Source organism: Ailuropoda melanoleuca, chromosome 4 (genome assembly GCF_002007445.2).
Source record: "Ailuropoda melanoleuca isolate Jingjing chromosome 4, ASM200744v2, whole genome shotgun sequence".
In the NCBI taxonomy this organism is placed as follows: Eukaryota; Metazoa; Chordata; class Mammalia; order Carnivora; family Ursidae; genus Ailuropoda; species Ailuropoda melanoleuca.
Window position 1 is genome coordinate 58,869,241 of NC_048221.1, and position 21,616 is coordinate 58,890,856.

The 21,616-nt window shown below is 39.1% G+C and overlaps 1 protein-coding gene across 1 annotated transcript in view; it reads right to left on the reverse strand.

Moving 5' to 3' along the window:
* The window catches only part of CCDC138 (coiled-coil domain containing 138), a 160,299-nt gene that overhangs the window by 15,720 nt on the left and 122,963 nt on the right, over positions 1 to 21,616 (reverse strand). Inside the window, exons 14-15 of the mRNA XM_034657263.1 lie at positions 2,144 to 2,282; positions 7 to 85 (exon numbers count right to left, since the gene is read on the reverse strand). Coding sequence (XP_034513154.1) covers positions 7 to 85; positions 2,144 to 2,282 — 218 coding nt within the window. The remainder of the gene's footprint in view (positions 1 to 6; positions 86 to 2,143; positions 2,283 to 21,616) is intronic.

The following is a 21,616-nucleotide window of genomic DNA, read 5'->3' on the forward strand; positions in this document are numbered from 1 at the left end:
AAAGGCATGCTCTGGGTGTGTTGTCCTTTGTAATTCTTGAAGCATCAGATGAATAGTAAAAAGTTCAAAGAGCTTCTTATTACTCCTGTAAGAGAACAAGTACATTAACTTAGTTGCACACTCTCAGGGAGTTTATCTGAAATGACAAGGAGAGATCATTTACTTGTAAATGTGGGCAAATGGCACCTGGTTTCAACAAAGTGCAGAACACAGGTTAACTCAAGGATTAATATGCCCAGACAAACAAAATGGGCTTTAGGAGATAAGCTTAAAGTGGAAAAGTATTCAAGGAAGAAAAGAATATGCTTTATAATCCTGAAAACTGCACCTAGTCACCATTAAAATGCTGGAGAATATTTTTTTTTCCTCACAGCTAGGAAAAAAAAATACTTGATCATCTTATTTGAGGTAAGTAGCAGAGTACTGCGTTACCTTTTGACTTAGCTCCAACATACCTTTTCAACCATCCTCCTTCTAATAATCAGTCAGTAATTTCATTTTCAATCAGAACAATATCTGGAATATATTTCTTTTTTTTTAAGATTTTTAAAATTTATTTGACAGAGAGACAGCCAGCAAGAGAGGGAACACGAGCAAGGGGAACGGGAGAGGAAGAAGCAGGCTCCCAGCAGAGAAGCCTGATGTGGGGCTCGATCCCAAGACTCTGGGATCATGCCCTGAGCTGAAGGCAGACGCTCAATGACTGAGCCACCCAGGCGCCCCTGGAATATATTTCTTATTTCCTTGTCTCCGTGTATTTTTCTCTTGAAAGAGATTATCAAATAACCTATGTAACCACCCACTTGATACAAAACGTTTCACATCTCTGTGGTTTTAAAGCTTTATTTTAAGACCTTCTTGGGCATCAGCTATTCCCAGCCCTCCTGCTGGAGCTTTGTCCTAGCTCTCTGTCTGAAATGAACATAAGCTATAACACACATCAAGAATAGTGAAATGCTTTGGCTCAAGGGAGTACGTAAAAAAAAACTTAAGGACTGCATAAAAAAAAAATCTCACAAATTAAGAGCTAAGACCCAATTAAACCTAAGTACTGTTACTGCAGCTTTGTCGTACCACAGGTCAACTGTAACAGGTCTTCTTGAGAATCTACTGGATAAAATCCAAAACAACCATGCTACAGTCAGTCTGCGGGTGAAGGAAGACAATGAATTGATAAGCTTAATTGATGCCAGTCCAAAACTTGCTGAGTTGAGTATGAGGTTACAATTTGACAATTATTTTACTGTGGTGTGGTATTGTGTGCTAGGCAGCAAGGAGAACATATGGACCCACTGTCACACATCTACAAATAATTTTAAGAGGTATTGTATTTACCATTCAAGTATACTGAGACCTGGTAAAATACCTAAGTTCACTACCATGCAAATCACAGGTTCGAGAGGAAAGGGAAGGGGCAGAGGATCTGAACCAAAACCAAAATTTTACTGTTATAAACATGACATGAGACAGGTGTTTAATTTGCCTCAAAAGAAACACTAGACTCTACCAAGATTAGGAAAATAAAGCTTAAAAATCTATGTCCTTTATTTATAATTTAATAACTGGTTACATCAATGTTTGCATCGGGGGAAAGAAGAAGAAATGCAAAAGGAAAGCCTTTAATTCTTAAAATAAAATCCAAATTAGTGGCATAATAAGTCCATAATTATTTCCTAAAATAAAACCAGTTACCAACATCATTTTAAATCTCCTTTGCCCACTTCATTCTCATTACCTACATTCATTTCAGTACATCAAAAGGATCTGCAGATAAGCTTTTAATATCTTTTTTTATTTTCACCTGTGGTATTACAGAGTATCAGTGTGCAGCAATTAACTCTGATACTACCACTTGGTTGCTGAAAACTGCTCTTAGTTTTGCATACTCTGTGGTACCTAAGGTTCATTTAGCAGAAATGAACTACGGAAACAAGACATTTCTAGATAAACACTCTAATTCTCATCTGTCACTGAGTATGTATCTTAGACATGCATTAATATTTCATGAATCTCAAGATTCTACATTTATTGGAACCTGTGATTTAATAAACAAAGTTGAACCAGTACAGGATTCAGAAAGGCCTAAAGGATCACAATAAGAGATCTTTCAATTAAAAAACCTTAGGAATAAAAAAATTCTTACTTGATTTTGGAAAGTTTCTGCAGAATAATACTGAGCTTTTCCAGTATTTGAAGATCAAGCTTAGGGGTTCGAAGCAGCACAGAGCAAGTCCGAAAAAATAGAGTGTTGCTACAGGCTTCCAGGAAGGGCTGCAAGGATTCTGCAAAACAAATCACCAGTGCTTTACTGTTAGGGTGTAGCTAACAAGGAAATTAATAACAAAATAAACCAGAACTATGTGGGGTATTCATAAATATTAATTTGGATTTTCATTCTTTTCATACTTATAACTTTGGACTTATAGACATTGTTAAATGTCTAATACTACCCAAAAGCAATCTACACGTTTAATGCAATGCCTATCAAAATATCACCAGCATTTTTCTCAGAGCTAGAATAAACAATCCTAAAATTTGTATGGTACCACAAAAGACCCTGAATAGCCAAAGCAATCTTGAAAAAGAAAACCAAAGCTGGTGGCATACGATTCCTGACTTCAAGCTATATTGAAAAGTTGTACTGTATGGTAACTAACATAATATAATAAAAAATCATTAAAAAAATAAAAAGAAAAGCTGTAAGTCATCAAGACAGCAGGGTACTGGCACAAAAACAAAGATATCAATTAATGAAACAGAACAGAGAACCCAGAAATGGGCCCACAACCGTATGGTCAACTAATCTTCAACAAAACAGGAAAGAATACCCAATGGAAAAATGACAGTCCCTTTCCAACAAATGGTGTTGAGAAACTGGACAGCCACATGCAGAAGAATGAAACTGGACCACCTTCTTATACCATACACAAAAATAAATTCAAAATGGATGAAAGACCTAAATGTGAAATAGGAAACCATCAAAATCCTATAGGAGAACATAGGCAGCAAACTCTTTGACCTTGGCCCCAGCAACTTCTTACTAGACACGTCGCCAGAGGCAAGGGAAACAAAAGCGAAAATGAACTACTGGGACTTCATGAAGATAAAAAACTTTTGCATAGTGAAGGAAACAATCAACAAAACTAAAAGGCAGCCTAGGAATGGGAAAAGATATCTGCAAATGATATATTGGGTAAAGGGCTAGTATCTAAGATCTATAAAGAACTTATTAAACTCAGTAACACCAAACACAATAATCCAGTTAAGAAATGGGCAGAAGACATGAATAGATATTTTCCCAAAGAAGACATCCAGATGGCTACCAGACACGTGAAGAGATGCTCAACATCACTCATCATCAGGGAAATACATATCAAAACCACAGATGAGATAATACGTCACACCTGTAAGAATGGCTAAAACCAACAACACAGGAAACAACAGATGTTGGTGAGGGTATGGAGAAAGGGGTACCCTCTTACACTGTTGGTGGGAATGCAAATTGGTGCAGCTACTCTGGAAAACAGTATGGAGGTTCCTCAAGAAGTTAAAAACAGGACTGCCCTACAACCCAGCAACTGCAGTACTAGGCATTTACCCAAAGGATACAAAAACACAGATTCAAGGAGTACATGCACACCAATGTTTATAGCAGCATTACCAATAATAGCCTATACGTATATATAGACTATATGTGCATATATAAATATGCATACACACAATGGAATATTACTTAGCCATCAAAAAGAATGAAATCTTGTGAGGCGAGAGTTAAGATGGAGGAGGAGTAGGGGACCCCATTTTACCGGTCCCCTGAGTCGAGATGGACAGGTACCAGACCAGCCCGAACATCCACGGAAACAGCCTGAGACACAGGAAGATACATCTGGATCTCTACAAATGAACATCTCCAGCACTGAGTATTGAGGTACGAAGCGGGGAACCGTGAAACCGCGCACGAAACCGCGCACAGATATCGGAAGATAAACGGAAGGGGGAGGGAGCCGCCACGATCGGGCACCGGGAAGCGGTAGCCACCTGCACGGGGGAGCAGGAGGATTCGCGGACTGGCACCCGCGAGAGAGCAGACTGAGACTGTGAGCCAGGAACGCGCATGACCAGACTGAAACAGAGCTCCAGTGTGCTCACTGGAAACAGACAGAGACCAGGAGCTCATGGAGTGCGCGGGGGCAGCTGGCGGCGTTAGAAACATGAAGGACAGAGACACGCCGGCCCTGGAAGTGAGGGCTGGGACGCTGGGTGTGGGGCGCACATCCCGGGATGCTACAGGATTGAGCAGCACCAACAGAAACAGAATTAAAGTGGCCAGAACATCAGTGCAGAGCAGTCTGCAATCCCTCTGTTCTGAGACAGGCTGAGAGTCGGCCACTGCTGCTCTGACTCTCAGAAGAGGCACAGCAAACCGCCGGGGAAAGCCGCCAGAGAACAAAAGCCTGGAAATACCAGCTCACAGTGTGCCCATCTCCATCCCCCCTCGCAGGGGACACGGAGACTCTACCCAAACAGGGTTGCCTGAGTATCGGCGCGGCAGGCCTTCCCGAGAAGGCAGGCTGAAAAATCAAGAAGCCCACATCCCTAAGATCCCTATAAAACAAGGGCGCATGGCCTGGGTCCCGATCAAAAATTTGGGCTCTGGACAACCCTGCAACCTCCCCTCATCAGAATGATGAGAAGGAGAAATCCCCCCCAGCAAAGAAAAGACAATGAGTTTGTGGCCTCTGCCACAGAACTAATGGATATGGATATAACCAAATTATCAGAAATGGAATTCAGAGTAACAGCGGTCAAGATGATGTGTAGACTTGAAAAAAGTATTAACAAAAATGTTAATGAGAATATAGAATCTCTAAGGGCGGAAATGAGAGCGAATCTGGCAGAAATAAAAAATTCTATGAGCCAAATGCAGCCAATGCTCTCACGGCCAGGGTAAATGAGGCAGAAGAACGTATTAGCGAATTGGAGGATGGGTTAGTAGAAGAGAAAGCTAAAATAGAATCTGGACTCAAAAAAATCCATTCCCAAGAATGTAGGTTATGGGAGATTAATGACTCAATGAAACGTTCCAATGTCAGAATCATCAGCATCCCCGAGGGGGTGGAGAAAAACAGAGGTTTAGAAGAGATATTTGGGGGTGCCTGGGTGGCACAGTGGTTAAGCGTCTGCCTTCAGCTCAGGGTGCGATCCCGGTGTTATGGGATCAAGCCCCACATCAGGCTCCTCTGCTATGAGCCTGCTTCTTCCTCTCCCACTCCCCCTGCTTGTGTTCCCTCTCTCGCTGGCTGTCTCTATATCTGTTGAATAAGTAAAAATAAAATCTTAAAAAAAAAAAAAAGAAGAGATATTTGAACAAATTGTATCNGCGTGATCCTGGCGTTATGGGATCGAGCCCCACATCAGGCTCCTCTGCTATGAGCCTGCTTCTTCCTCTCCCACTCCCCCTGCTTGTGTTCCCTCTCTCGCTGGCTGTCTCTATATCTGTTGAATAAGTAAAAATAAAATCTTAAAAAAAAAAAAAAGAAGAGATATTTGAACAAATTGTATCTGAAAACTTCCCTAATCTAGCGAGGGAAACAAACATTCGTGTCCAAGAGACAGAGAGGACCCCTCCCAAGCTCAACCACGACAAACCTACGCCACGTCACATCATAGTGCAATTCGCAAATATTAGATCCAAGGATACAGGATTGAAAGCGGCCAGGCCAAAGAAATTTCTCACATACCAAGGCAAAGGTATCAGAATTACGTCAGACCAGTCTACAGAGACCTGGAATGAGAGAAAGGCTTGGGGGGGCATTTTTAAAGCTCTTTCAGAGAAAAACATGCAGCCAAGGATCCTTTATCCAGCAAAGCTGTCATTCAGAATTGATGGAGAAATAAAGACGTTCCAAAATCGCCAATCATTAACCAATTTCGTAACCACGAAACCAGCCCTACAGGAGATATTAAGGGGGGTTCTATAAAAGTAAAAAGGCCCCAAGAGTGATACAGAACAGAAATGCGCAATCTATAGAAACAAAGACTTTACTGGCAACATGGCATCATTAAAATCATATCTCTCAATATTCAGTCTCAATGTAAATGGCCTAAATGCTCCAATAAATGCCACAGGGTTGCAGACTGGATAAAAAGATATGACCCATCCATTTGCTGTCTACAAGAGATTCATTTTGAACCTAAAGATACATTCAGACTGAAAGTAAAGGGATGGAATACCATCTATCACGACAACGGACCTAAAAGAAAGCTGGGGTAGCAATTCTCATATGAGACAGATTAGATTTTAAACTAAAGACTATAGCTAGAGATACAGAAGGGCACTATATTATCCTTAAAGGATGTATCCAACAAGTGGATATGACAATTATAAATATATATGCCCCCAACAGGGGAGAGGCAATATACACAAGCCAACTCTTAACCAGATTAAAAGACATATAGATAAAAATACGTTAATAGTAGAGGACCTCAACACTCAACTATCAGAAATAGAACACCCATGCAAAAAATCGACAAAGAAACAAGGACTTTGAATGCCATACTCGACGAGTTGGACCTCATAGATATATATATAGAACACTACACCCCAGAACCAAAGAATACTCATTCTATTCAAATGCCCATGGAACATTCTCAAGAATAGATCATGCTCTGGGACACAAAACAGGTCTCAGCCAATACCAAAAGATTGAAATTATCCCCTGCATATTCTCAGACCACAACGCTCTGAAATTGGAACTCAACCACAAGGAAAAACCTGGAAGAAACTCAAACACTTGGAGGCTAAGAACCATCCTGCTCAAGAATGACTCGATAAACCAGGAAATCAAAAAACAAATTAAACAATTTATGGAGACCAACGAGAATGAATACACAACGGTCCAAAACCTATGGGATACTGCAAAGGCAGTCCTAAGGGGGAAATACATAGCCATCCAAGCCTCACTCAAAAGAATAGAAAAATCTAAAATGCAGTTTCTATATTCTCACCTCAAGAAACTGGAACAGCAACAGAGGGACAGGCCTAATCCACGCACGAGGAAGCAGCTGACCAAGATTAGAGCAGAAATCAATGAATTAGACACTAGGAGCACATTAGAGCGGATCAACAGAACTAGAAGATGGTTCTTTGAGAGAATTAATAAAAATGACAGACTACTGGCAAGACTTATCCAAAAGAATAGAGAAAAGACCTAAATTAATAAAATTATGAGTGAAAAAGGAGAGGTCACAACCAACACCAATGAAATTGGAAGGATTATTAGAAACTTTTATCAACAGCTATATGCCAAAAAACTAAACAATCTGGAAGAGATGGAGGCCTTCCTGGAAACCTATAAACTACCAAGACTGAAACAGGAAGAAATAGATTTCTTAAATAGGCCAATTAACTATGAAGAAATTGAGTCAGTGATAAACAACCTTCCAAATAATAAAACTCCAGGCCCAGACGGTTTTCCTGGGGAATTCTACCAAACATTCAAAGAAGAAATAATACCTATTCTCCTAAAGCTATTTCAAAAAATAGAAACAGAAGGAAAGCTACCAAACTCATTCTATGAGGCTAATATTACCTTGATCCCCAAACCAGGCAAAGACCCCCTCAAAAAGGAGAATTACAGACCGATTTCTCTAATGAATATGGATGCCAAAATCCTCAACAAGATCCTTGCTAATAGAATCCAACAGTACATTAAAAGGATTATCCATCATGACCAAGTGGGATTCATCCCTGGGATGCAAGCGTGGTTCAACATTTGCAAATTGATTGGGGTCTTAGATTTTATTCGGAAAGAATAATTCAGAAATCGTATGATTCTCTCAATAGATGCAGAAAAAGCATTTGACAAAATACAGCATCCTTTCCTGATTAAAACTCTTCCGGGTGTAGGGATAGAGGCTACATTCCTCAGTCNCCAAACATTCAAAGAAGAAATAATACCTATTCTCCTAAAGCTATTTCAAAAAATAGAAACAGAAGGAAAGCTACCAAACTCATTCTATGAGGCTAATATTACCTTGATCCCCAAACCAGGCAAAGACCCCCTCAAAAAGGAGAATTACAGACCGATTTCTCTAATGAATATGGATGCCAAAATCCTCAACAAGATCCTTGCTAATAGAATCCAACAGTACATTAAAAGGATTATCCATCATGACCAAGTGGGATTCATACCTGGGATGCAAGCATGGTTCAACACTCGCAAATCAATCAATGTGATACATCATATCAACAAGAAAAGACTCAAGAACCATATGATCCTCTCAATTGATGCAGAAAAAGCATTTGACAAAATACAGCATCCTTTCCTGATTAAAACCCTTCAGAGTGTAGGAATAGAGGGTACATTTCTCAATCTCATAAAAACCATCGATGAAAAGCCTAGAGCAAATATCATTCTCAATGGGAAGAAGCTGGAAGCCTTTCCCTGAATATCAGGAACACGACAAGGATGCCCACTCTCGCCACTGTTATTCAACGTAGTACTAGAAGTCCTTGCAACAGCAATCAGAAGACAAAAAGGGATCAAAGGTATCCAAATCGGCAAAGAAGAAGTCAAACTGTCTCTCTTTGCAGATGACATGATACTCTATATGGAAAACCCAAAGGAATCCACTCCCAAACTATTAGAAGTTATAGAACAATTCAGTAAGGTGGCAGGATACAAAATCAATGCCCAGAAATCAGTTGCATTTCTATACACGAATAACGAGACTGAAGAAAGAGAAATTAGGGAATCCATCCCATTTACAATAGCACCAAAAACCATATGTTTCCTTGGAATTAACAAGAGACGTAAAANACGTAAAGGACCTATATCCTAGAAACTATAGATCACTTTTGAAAGATATTGAGGAAGACATAAAAAGATGGAAAAATATTCCATGCTCATGGATTGGAAGAATTAACATAGTTAAAATGTCCATACTACCCAGAGCAATCTACACTTTCAATGCTATCCCGATCAAAATACCGAGGACATTTTTCAAAGAACTGGAACAAATAGTCCTTAAATTTGTATGGAACCAGAAAAGGCCCCGAATCTCCAAGGAACTGTTGAAAAGGAAAAACAAAGCTGGGGGCATCACAATGCCGGATTTCGAGCTGTACTACAAAGCTGTGATCACAAAGACAGCATGGTACTGGCACAAAAACAGACACATCGACCAATGGAACAGAATAGAGAACCCAGAAATGGACCCTCGGCTCTTTGGGCAACTAATCTTTGATAAAGCAGGAAAAAACATCCGGTGGAAAAAAGACAGTCTCTTCAATAAATGGTGCTGGGAAAATTGGACAGCTACATGCAAAAGAATGAAACTTGACCACTCTCTCACACCATACACAAAGATTAACTCTAAATGGACGAAAGACCTCGATGTGAGACAGGAATCCATCTAAATTCTAGAGGAGAACATAGGCAACAACTTCTATGACATCGGCCAGAGCAACCTTTTTCACGACACATCGCCAAAGGCAAGAGAAATAAAAGATAAAATGAACTTATGGGACTTTATCAGGATAAAGAGCTTCTGCACAGCCAAGGAAACAGTCAAAAAAACTAAGAGACAGCCCACGGAATGGGAGAATATATTTGCAAAGGACACCACAGATAAAGGACTGGTATCCAAGATCTACAAAGAACTTCTCAAACTCAATACACGAGAAACAAATAAACAAATCATAAAATGGGCAGAAGATATGAACAGACACTTTTCCANAAAAGATAAAATGAACTTGTGGGACTTCATCAAGATAAAAAGCTTCTGCACAGTCAAGGAAACAGTCAAAAAAACTAAGAGGCAGCTCACGGAGTGGGAGAATATATTTGCAAATGACACTACAGATAAAAGACTGGTATATCCAAGATCTACAAAGAACTTCTCAAACTCAATACACGAGAAACAAATAAACAAATCATAAAATGGGCAGAAGATATGAACAGACACTTTTCCAATGAAGACATACAAATGGCTAACAGACACATGAAAAAATCTTCAAAATCATTAGCCATCAGGGAAAGTCAAATTAAAACCACACTGAGATACCGCCTTATGCCAGTTAGAATGGCAGAAATAGACAAGGCAAGAAACAACAATTGTTGGAGAGGATGTGGAGAAAGGGGATCCCTCCTACATTGTTGGTGGGAATGCAAGTTGGTACAGCCACTTTGGAAAACAGTGTGGAGGTCCCTTAAAAGGTTAAAAATTGAGCTATCCTATGACCCAGCCATTGCACTACTGGGTGTTTACCCCAAAGATACAGACGTAGTAAAGAGAAGGGCCATATGCACCCCAATGTTCATAGCTGCATTGTCCACAATAGCCAAATCATGGAAGGAGCCGAGATGCCCTTCAACAGATGACTGGATTAAGAAGCTGTGGTCCATATATACAATGGAATATTACTCAGCTATCAGAAAGAACGAATTCTCAACATTTGCTGCAACATGGACGGCACTGGAGGAGATAATGCTAAGTGAAATAAGTCAAGCAGAGAAAGACAATTATCATATGATTTCTCTCATCTATGGAACATAAGAACTAGGAGGATCGGTAGGGGAAGAAAGGGATAAGGAAAGAGGGGGGTAATCAGAAGGGTGAATGAAGCATGACAGACTATGGACTATGAGAAACAAACTGAGGGCTTCAGAGGGGAGGGGGTGGGGGAATGGTATAGACTGGTGATGGGTAGTAAGGAGGGCGCGTATTGCATGGTGCACTGGGTTTTATACTCCACCTAATGAATCATCGAACTTTACATCAGAAACAAGGGATATACTGTATTGTGACTAACATAATATAATAAAAAACATTTAAAAAAGAATGAATCTTGCCATTTCCAGTGACGTGGATGGAGCTAGAATGTATTATGCTAAGTGAAATAAGTCAGAGAAAGACAAATATATGACTTCACTCGTATGTGGAATTTAAGAAACAAAACAGATGAACATATGGGAAGGGGGGAAAAAGAGGAAGGGAAACAAACCATAAGAAACTCTTAATGAAAAATAACAAACTGAGGGTTGATAGAGGGGAGGTAGGTGGAGAAAAGGCTAAACAGTGATGGATATTAAGGAGGGCACTTGTGATGAGTACTGGGTGTTGTATTAAGTGATGAATCACTAAATTCTACTCCTGAAATCAATATACACTACATATTAACTAGCTAGAATTTAAACAAAAATTTGAAAAAAAAAAGAAAACCACAGAAAAAGGAAATACATTTACAGTACTATACTATGTGGGAAAAAAATTCTGTAGAAGTAGACAGGCACAGTTCAAACCTGTGTTGTTCAAGAGGTCAATTGCATATATGAAATGCTAAAACAAAGAAGAGGATCTGCAGATTGAAAAAACACAATAGTGACCCAGGAAAATTTGCTTCAGAATATTCAACAGGAAGATATACCCCAAACCTAAAAAATAAAATAGTCATTAACTACCTAAGCAAAAGAATAAATTATCCCTAACGGAAAAAATCAGACTGTCCTTTCACTTCTCTGCAACAGTAAACACACAGTTAAAAAGTTTTGAACAAAAGAAAGGGAGCTAGCTCTCTATACCTACTACACTCAACATATCCTAAAGTGGGGAGGAGGGGTGTGGGACTCACATGGGGGAGGGAGTAATTAAGAGATTATTCAAAATTAAGAATACAGAAATGTAGAAGTTACAGTAGAAAACTATTCTTGAGCACTGAATATAACTGAATGTAAAACTAATATAAAACAAAGTAATAAGAAAACCAGTATGAAGCATATGTGCAAATTGTGGTCACAGAACAGAATGAAAAATATAAACTGTGATGATGTAAAAATAAATAAATAAGTCAGGAAGTGGAGGAAGGGGAGATGGAAAGTGCACTAATGAGGCTCTCTTCATCTTTCCTAGCTGGGAGTCAATAAATGTCTAAAACTGAAAACTGTATTTAAAAGATAGGATACACTAAAATGACTAATACAGTAGGGGCAGTTGGGTGGCTCAGCTGGTTGAGCGTCTGACTTGTGGTTTCAGCTCAGGTCATGATCTCATGGGTCACGGTATAGAGCCCCACATCCGGCTTCATGCTCAGCATGGAGTCTGCTTGGGATTCTCTGCCCCTCTCTCTCCCCCTTTCCCCTCCCCCGGCTTGCTCACTCTCTCTCAATTAACTAATTAGCTAGTTAATTAATTTTTTAAATGACTACTATGGTGAATTTTGTTATATTATTTTACAATTAAAAAAAAAGAAAAAGACCATCATTTAATGATGGTCATTTCTTTTTTTTTTTTTATTCAACAGAATTAGAGACACCCAGGGAGAGAGGGAACACAAACAGGGGGAGTGGGAGAGGAAGAAGCAGGCTTCCAGTTGAGGAGCCTGATGTGGGGCTCGATCCCAGGACACTGGGATCATGACCTGAGCTGAAGGCATACGCTTAACCGCTGTGCCACCCAGGCGGTCATTTCTAAATGATAAAGTTTATGATGTTTTATGATGTTTTAAATGATGGTCATTTCTAAATGATAAAGTTTATGATGTTTTAAAAAAACACGTTTTGTACATTTCTTCTTAGCCTCATTTTTTTTTAGCACTTTAGTGCTTTACATTTATATTTAATTTCTAAGTTGTGGTTAAATATGCAAAAAACTTACATTTAACCATTTTTAAGGGTACCATTTTTTGGTATTAAGTACATTCACATTGTTGTGCAACCATCCATCTCCAGAAATTTTCCATCTTCCCTAAAAGAAACTGTACCCATTAAACACTAACACCCACTTCCATCTGTCCCCACAGCTCCCAGCAACCAACATTCTACTTTCTCCTTTATAGATTTGACTATTCTAGGTATCCCATGTAAGTGGAATCATATAAAATTTGTCTTTTTGTGTCTGGCTTATTTCATTTAGCATAATTTCCTCCAGGTCATCCAAGTTGTAGCAGGTGTCAAAATTTCCTTTCTTTTTAAGGCTGAATAATATTCCATTACGTGTATACACCACATTTTCCCTTGCTGCTTTCAAGACTCTCCTTTGACTTCTGACAATTTAATTATCATGTGTATTCACTGTGGGCTCTCTGGGTTTTTCCTGAAGTTCAGTGAGCTTTGGAATTCAGTGAGCTTCTTAAATTTGTAAAACTATGTCTTTCCTCACATTTGATAAGTTTTCAGCCATTATTTCTTCAAATAGATTACTGAAGGGGCAGATTATCCTGCCCCTTTCTCTCTCTTCTTCTGGGACTACACAATATGTCTATTGATCAGCTTGACGATGTCCCATTAGTCCTTTAGGCTCTGCTCTGTTCCCTTTTCTTCATTCTTTCTTCTTTTTGCTCCTCAGTCTCTATAACTTCAAATGCTCTGTCTTTAAGTTCACTGATTCTTTCTTGTGTTTATTTAAATATGTTGTTGAAAATCTCTAGTGTTTTTTTTCAGTTCAGTCACTGTATTTTTCAGCTCCAGAATTTCTATTTGGTTATTTTTATAAACTCTAGCTCTTTGTTGAAATTCTCCTTTTTCATATAGTTTTCCCAATTTCTTTTGGTTCTTCGTGTTTTCTTTTAGCTCTTTGAGTGTATTTAAGACAGTTGCTTCAAAGTCTTTCCCAAATGAGTTTCTTTGCATGTTTCTTTAGGGATATTTTCTCAAGATTTATTTTGTTTTTTTGAATAGGCCATATTCCCTGGTTCTTTCTATGCCTTGTGAATTTTTTTTGCTGAAAACTTATCATTTGAAAAACAGCCACCATTCATAGTCTTTGCAGACTAGTATGGAAGATCATCTTCATTAATTAGCAGTCCCCTGGGCTCTTGGAAACAGTGTGGAGTATAGGCCTAAGGTCTTCTCAGGTCTTTTTTAGGTGTAAGTCCTATTTGGGCCTATGAGTGCGCTTTTTCTTTCTTTTTTTTTTTTTTTTAAGATTTTATTTATTTGAGAATGAGAGAGAGAGAGAGAGAGCAAGCATGAATGAGGGGAGGAGCAGAAGGAAAGGGAGAAGCAGATGCCATGCTGAGCACAAAGCGCAATGTGGGGCTCAATCCCAGGACCATGAGATCATGACCTGAGCTGAAATCAAGAGTCTGACATTTAACTGACTGAGCCACCCAGGCACCCTGAGTGTGCTTTTTCTTTTTCCAATTTCCCCTGGCTGCTTTTAAATATCTTAATTTCCCAGGGTCTCACCCCAGCTTGTTCTCAAGACCTTAGATGTTGTACTGTACTCCTCTGTCCATAATTTCTTGTCCCAGGCATCTGCACATCTACAGTCCCCTGCAGCTTTCAACTGCCATGGTGCCTACCACTGCCTTTTTCTCAGCCTTCAGTCTGAGATCCAAACTGTTTGTGAATGTCCTAGTCCATGCTCTGAGTCAGGCAAGAGAGAACCCAATCCTTTAGACCACCCAGATAAGCCAGAATATTGCAAACTAGTTCACTCTGTCTTTTCTGTCTGAGGGAAAGAGCAAGGAATTGAGCCACTTCCTCCCATTTGCCCTGTACTACACCAGGGGTAGGGTGGTGTAAAGGCAATAAAAAGGTAACAAAATTTCCTAATGTTTGAATATGGCTTTTCTTGAATGTGCATTGACTGCTATAGATCCTGACTAGTTTTCAGAGCTCCTATAAAGTTACTTTAGTCAGTCTGTAGTTGTTGATTTGATGTTTCTATGAAGGAATGAGGGCCTGGAGCATCCTAGTCTACCATCTTGCTGACATCTGTCTCTATCTGAACTTTAAAATGATACACCTATACAATTTTACCTTCTAAAAAAAGACTTTAAAGAAAACAGAATTTTTAAAGGGTAAAATAAAACTAACTTCAAATATGAAACAAAGTACATGCTGGTTCAGTTGGGAATGTAATAAAAAGGCCAATTTATAGTGGCTTAATCAAACAGATTACTGTTTCTCTCTTAAGAGGTAGGCACTTCCTGGAACTGGTTCAGGTGCAAGAAGACAATGCCATCAGAAACTCAAATTCTTCATTTCAGGCTCTCTGTTTCTTCACAGTTATGGTCAAATTCATGGTCAAAACGCTCTAGACAACAAGGCAAAAAAGAAGGGTGTAGAGTAGGAACAGTGCCAATCATCTGTTCCTTCTTATCAGAAAACCAAACCATGAAGTTTCCTAGAAACTCTCAGTGGAATTCTAACTTCCCCCTCACTGGCCACATGTGTGTCACGCATGTGGCCATTCCTGCCAACGAGAGGGCTGAGAGTAGGTGAAAAAGAAAGGGATGAGAATGATGGTGCGGCAGCCAGCCCATAATGTTTGCTGCAAGGGGCTAAATTAAATTACCTCTCGAAAACAATTTTTTTCAATGCTTTCTTGAGTCATAATATTTTATGTAAATTTGTATTTCATAAGCTTGGTGGAAGGTATTTAAATCTTCAGTTTGAGAAAGGATTACCTGAAGACAAAATCAATCTCAGTTATAGGTTACTTTCGATAGCAAAGGGAAAGTGGCATAAGAACTCCCTGTTATCAACATTATACTAATATCTGACAAAATACTGTATTAGTGGGCAACTTAAGAAAATAAACAATTCTTATTAATTTAAAAGTCAATCACTAAAATCTAACAAGAGAATTATTTATCTAAAATCTGCCAACATTTCAAAAGTGGTTGTTTGTTTCTAAAAAGTATGTGCTGTCAGCAATTCAGTACATTCTTTGGTAATGATTATGTGTGCCTATGTTAGACATCAACCTGTTGGTAACTGACTAGAGTACTTTATGTAGGTCCCTATCTTCCAAATAGCAGCTATTTTAATCTTTTCAGAATTCTAAGGCAAAGTGGTAATCAGAATAAAATTATTTTAAAAGCAAACTCTCAACTCTCAGATATACATATTAACATGCTATTACATGGGACAAAATATATAATTTTTTGATAGTAAGGCTCTTTTATTTCTAGTTCTGATGGTTCAAAAATTATAACATGGCTGGGGTGCCCAGGTAGTTCAGTTGGTTAAGCAACCAGCTCTTGATTTTGGCTCGGTCATGATCTCAGGGTCCTGAGATTGAGCCCTGCATCAGGCTCCATGCTCAGTGTGGAGTCTGCTTGGGATTCCCTCTTCCTCTCCTTCCCCCTCCACTTGCATACTCTTTCTCTCTATATATAAAATAAATAAATAAATATTCAGAAGTTATAACATGGCAAAATTCAAGGTCAACCAAAAAACTTCAGCTGCCCATCCTTGCACTGAATAAAGGATAATAAATTATTAAAAAGGACACAAAAGCAACAGTAGGAAGGATATCCACAGGTAATCTTTTGAAAACACCCAACTTTACATAAATTCCTCTCTTTAGTTTTTTCCAAGTCTACCTTCATTCCTTTATGGAACAAGGCAGGTTGTAAAACACACTGAAGATTTCCTATTTCTTGAAAGATGAGTGGGAGTTTTTCAGGGGCCTGAGGGGGAGAAGTGCTAGTCCAGGGACAAATGCTCTCTTTGGAGCAGGACGAACCCACACGAAATTCCTAGTCTGCTCAAATCCCTGTTTTTCCCTCTACTTCTTCATTTCTGAAAGAATTCCAAAGCTTCCCCCCCACCATCCCCACCTTCCCTTCTTTCTTTTTTAATCCCTGGGACACAGTGAGTGCTGTCACTACTTTCTGCTCTGGAATCCCTCAATTCTGGGGTCCTAAGTCTTCTGGGGTCCCTTGTCTCTACCTTCTCTTTTTCTGAAAGACTACTTTATTCCCCATCACCACCCCAGCCATAGCCATATGACATTAAACAAGTCACTTGATTTCTCAGAGCATCAGGTAGCCATTTATCTACAGGCATACCATGTTTTATTCACTTCGTTTCACTGATATTGTGGGGTTTTTTTTTGTGTTGTTGTTGTTGTTTTTACTAATTGAAGGTTTGTGGCAACCTGTGTCAAGCAAGTCTATCAGTGCCATCTTTCCAACAGCATTTGTTCATTTCATGTGTCTGTGTCACATTTTGGTAATTCTTGCAATACTTCATTATGATTTTTGACTATTATTATATTTGTTACGTGATCTGTGATCAGCAATCTTTAATGTTACTATTTTAATTGTTTTGGGGTGCCACAAACCACACCCATATACAAGATGGTGAACTTAACTGATGAATGTTGTGCATGTTCTGACTGCTCCACCAACCAGCCATTCCCCCCTCAGTCCCCCTCTCCTCAGGCCTCCCTATGCCTTCACACACAACACTACTGAAATTAGGCCAATTAATAACCCTACAATGGCCTCTAAATACTCAAGTAAAAGAAAGAGCTCACTGAGAAAGCATGTCGAAAGCCAAGATATGTCAAAAGCTAGGCATCTTGCACCAGTTAGCCAAGATGTGAATACAAAGGAAAAGTTCTTGAAGAAAATTAAAAGTGTTACTCTACTGAGTACGTAAATGATAAGAAAGCAAAATAGTGTTATTGCTGATATGGAGAAATACTGGTCTGGACAGAAGATCAAACCAGCCACCACATTCCCTTAAGTCACAGTCAAAATCAGAGCAAGGACCTAACTCTTTTCAATTGTATGAAGGCTAAGAGAGGTGAGAAAGCCGTAGAAGAAAAGTCTGAAGCTAGCAGAAGATAGTTTACGAGGTTTAAAGAAAGAAGCCATCTCCATAACATAGAAGTTCAAGGTGAAGCAGCAAATGCTGATGTAGAAGCTGCAACAAATTATCCAGAAGGTCTAAGTAAGATAATGAATGTGGTTACACTAAATAAAAGATTTTCAATGTAGATGAAACATCTTCTATTGGAAGAAGATGCCATCTAGGACTTCATAGCTAGAAAGAAGTCAATGCATGTCTTCAAAGCTTCAAAGGACAGGCTGACTCTCTTGTTAGGGGCTGATGAAACAGGTGACTTTTAAATTGAAGCCAATGTTCATTCAACGTTCTGAAAATCCTAGAACCTTTATGAATTATGCTAAATCTACTCTGCCCGTGCTCTATCAGTGGAAGAACAAAGCCTGGATGACAGCACATCTGTTGACACCATGGTTCACTGAATTTTTTAAGCCCACTATTGAGACCTACTGCTCAGAAAATTCCCTTCAAAATATTACTGGTCATTGACAATGCACCTGGTCACCCAACAGCTCTGATGGGAATATATAACAAGATTAATGTTATTTTCATGCCTGCTAACAGAACACCCATTCAGCAGTCCATGTATCAAGGAGTAATTTTGACTTTCAAGTCTTATTATTTAAGAAATACATTTTGTAAGGCCACAGCTGTCACAGATGGTGATTCCTCTGATGGATCTGAGGAAAGCCAACTGAAAACCTTCTGGAAAGGATTCACCATTCTACATGCCATTCAGACAATTCATGAATCAAGGTAAGAGACCACAATATCAGTATTAACAGGAATTTGGAACACGTTGATTCCAATCCTCTTGGATGACTTTCAGGGAAGGGGTTCAGGATTTCAGTGGACAAAATAACTGCAGATGTAGTGGAAATAGCAAGAGAACCAGAATTAGAAGTGGAGCCTGAGGATGTGACTGAATAGCTGCCATCTCATGATAAAACTTGAACGGTTAAGGAGTTGCTTCTTACAGATGAGCAAAGAAGGTGGTTTCTTGAGATGGAATCTAATCCTGGTGAAGATGTTGTAAAGATTGTTGAAATGACAACAAAAGATTTAGAGCATCACATAAGTTTAGTTGATAAAGCAGCAGGGTTTGAGAGGATTGACTCCAATTTTGAAAGAAGTTCTAATGTGGTTAAAATGCTATCAAACAGTACCAAACGCTACAAAGAAACTGTTCATGAAGGGAAGAGTCAATCGACGTAGCAAACTTGTCTTATTTTAAGACATTTGCCTCAGGCACCCCAACCTTCAGCAACCACCACTCTGATCAGTCAGCAGCCATCAATATGGAGGCAAGATCTCTCCACCAGCAAAAATATTACAACCTACTGAAAGCTTAGATGATGGTTAGCATTTTTTAGTGAGAGATGCCCCTGATTGAAAAGAGCTCAGGTGGTGAAGCGGGGCAGAATCCTAGGTGGGACAGTGTAGTCTCAGGCTCCCTGGGGTCACAGAAAAAAAGGGGATGCCTCAGCCGGCAGAGTTCCCAAGCACTGGAGCAGGGAAACTGGTTATCGTTAGCAAGCCCGGAAGAGGGCTCTCAGCTTGGTTCGCCATAAACCATGAACCATGGCACAGTCTGGCACAGCTCTCTGTGAGGGGGCCCTGCAAAGGGCAAAAACACAGTGACCCTCTGCCTTCCCCCTGGGAAGATTGGTGTGGGCATGCATAACAGGAGCCTGCAGAGTTTGGCACACACAAAAGTGAAGACTGCTTATCCCTGAGGGTTTACTGAAGATAAGGGAACATGATCTTTCAGCTCCGTGGCTAGAGATGAGGCTCAGCCATTTTTATTTTCATCCTCTATAGAGGCACGTAAAGCCTTCAGGGAACAAAGAATACATAGAGCCGCTAGTAGCATCTCACACTGAGCCCGGCCCCATGGCAAGGGGCGGTGCAACTTCGCCCAGGCAAAGATACCGGAGAATCAGCGCAGCAGGCCCCGCCGCCAGAAGACCAGCTGGAGCAACAGATGAACATCAAGTTTACAGAGCACTAGGGGAAAATTGTATATAGAATTTGAGAGTTTTTTCTCATGATTCATTTATCTTTAAAATTTTCCTTTTTTTTTTCAACTAGTTTCTTATTTTATCAACTCTTTAAGTCTTTTTTTAACTTTCATTTTTTACATTTACATTTTTAGATACATTCTTCATTTTTGGCTTCCTTTCACTGTATTCAATTTTATCTTTTGTATATATGTAAGTTTTACGTTCTTTACAATATTGGGATTTAGTGTCTTCTAACAAATGGACCAAAATACACCTACGACCAAGTCACCACCCTGTTTTGTCCACCTGGGAGATTATTGTCTCTCTCTCCCCCCCCTTTTTTTTTTTTTCTTTTCTTTTTTACTTTCTGACCTCTTTGGATTTGTCTACTGTGTATTTCGCTTGGGTCATGGTTATTTTTGATTTTCTTCTCTCGTTCATCCATTCTTCTCTGGGCAAAATGACAAGGAGGAATTCATACCAAAAGAAAGAACCAGAGGTAATACTCTCTGCCACAGATGTAATAGATATGGATACAAGTAAAATGTCAGAGCTGGAATCAGGATAACAATTAAAAAGTTACTAGCTGGGCTTGAAAAAAGCATAAAAGACACCAGAAAATCTCATAGTGCAGAAATAAAATCTAATCAGGCCAAAATTAAAAATGCTTTAACTGAGATGCAGTCTAAATTGGATGCTCTAACAGCTAGGGCAAATGAGGCAGAAAAGACAGTAAGTAACATAAAAGACAACTTGATGGAAAGGAAGGAAGCCAAGGAAAAGACAGAAAAACAACTAATGGACCCTGAGGGGAGGCTTTGAGAAATCAGCAATACCATAATGTATAACAATATTAGAATTATTGGGGTCCCTGAGGAAGAAGAGAGAGAGGGACATTAGGTATATTGGAACAAATCATAGCTAAGAATTTCCCTAATCTGGGGGAAAAAGCAGGCATTTAAATAGAAGAGGTAGAGAGAACACCCCCCCAAAATCAATAAAAACAGATCAACACCATCAACAGATGAAAGGATAAAGAAGAATATGGATACACACACACACACACACACACACACAATGGAATATTACTCAGCCATCAGAAAGGATGAATACTTACCATTTACACTGATGTGGATGGAACTGGAGGGTGTTATGCTGGAGCAAAATAAGTCAATCAGAGAAAGACAATTATCATATGGTTTCACTCATATGTGGAATATAAGAAACAGCACAAAGGATCAGAGGGGAAAGGAGGGAAAACTGAATGGGAAGTCATCAGAGAGGGAGAAAAACCATGAGAGACTCTCTACCTATAGGAAACAAACTGAGGGCTGCTGGAGGGGAGGTGGGTGGGAGAAATGGGGTAATTGAGTGATGGGCATTAAGGAGGACACGTGACGTGATGAGCACTGGATGTTATATGCAACTAATGAATTATTAAACACTACATCTGAAACTAGTGTTGTACTATATGTTGGCTAATTGTATTAAAATAAAAAAAGAAAGAAAAACATCCCATGACCAAATGCAGTTTATTTTAGTAATCTAAAGATTATTATTTTTATTTCCTATATTAATCACATGATCCTTTTTTGGTATATCAAACTCCACAGATACAAAAAGTTCATTTGTCAAAATTCAACATCCACCTTTAAACATAACTGTATGGAATAGATGAATATTTTCTTAAGATGATAAGACGTATGTATCTCAACCCAAGCCAGCAACATTTTGCTTAATGAAACAACACTACAAGCATTCTCATTAAAATGAGGCCTAGATGAAAATGTTTACTATCATTGCTATTATTTAGCATTTTACTAAAGGTGACACCCAAATTTAACGAGACAAGGCAAAATAAAATTATAGATTGTTAAGGAAGAAATAATATTTACAGATATGACTGTAAAAAAACCAAGAAAATGAAATGTAAAACCATTACAATCAACAAGAGAATGGAGAAAAACTTTAAATAATCCCAAAAAAGAATTTCTAAACAAAGTAAGAAAGATAGTTTATTGAATA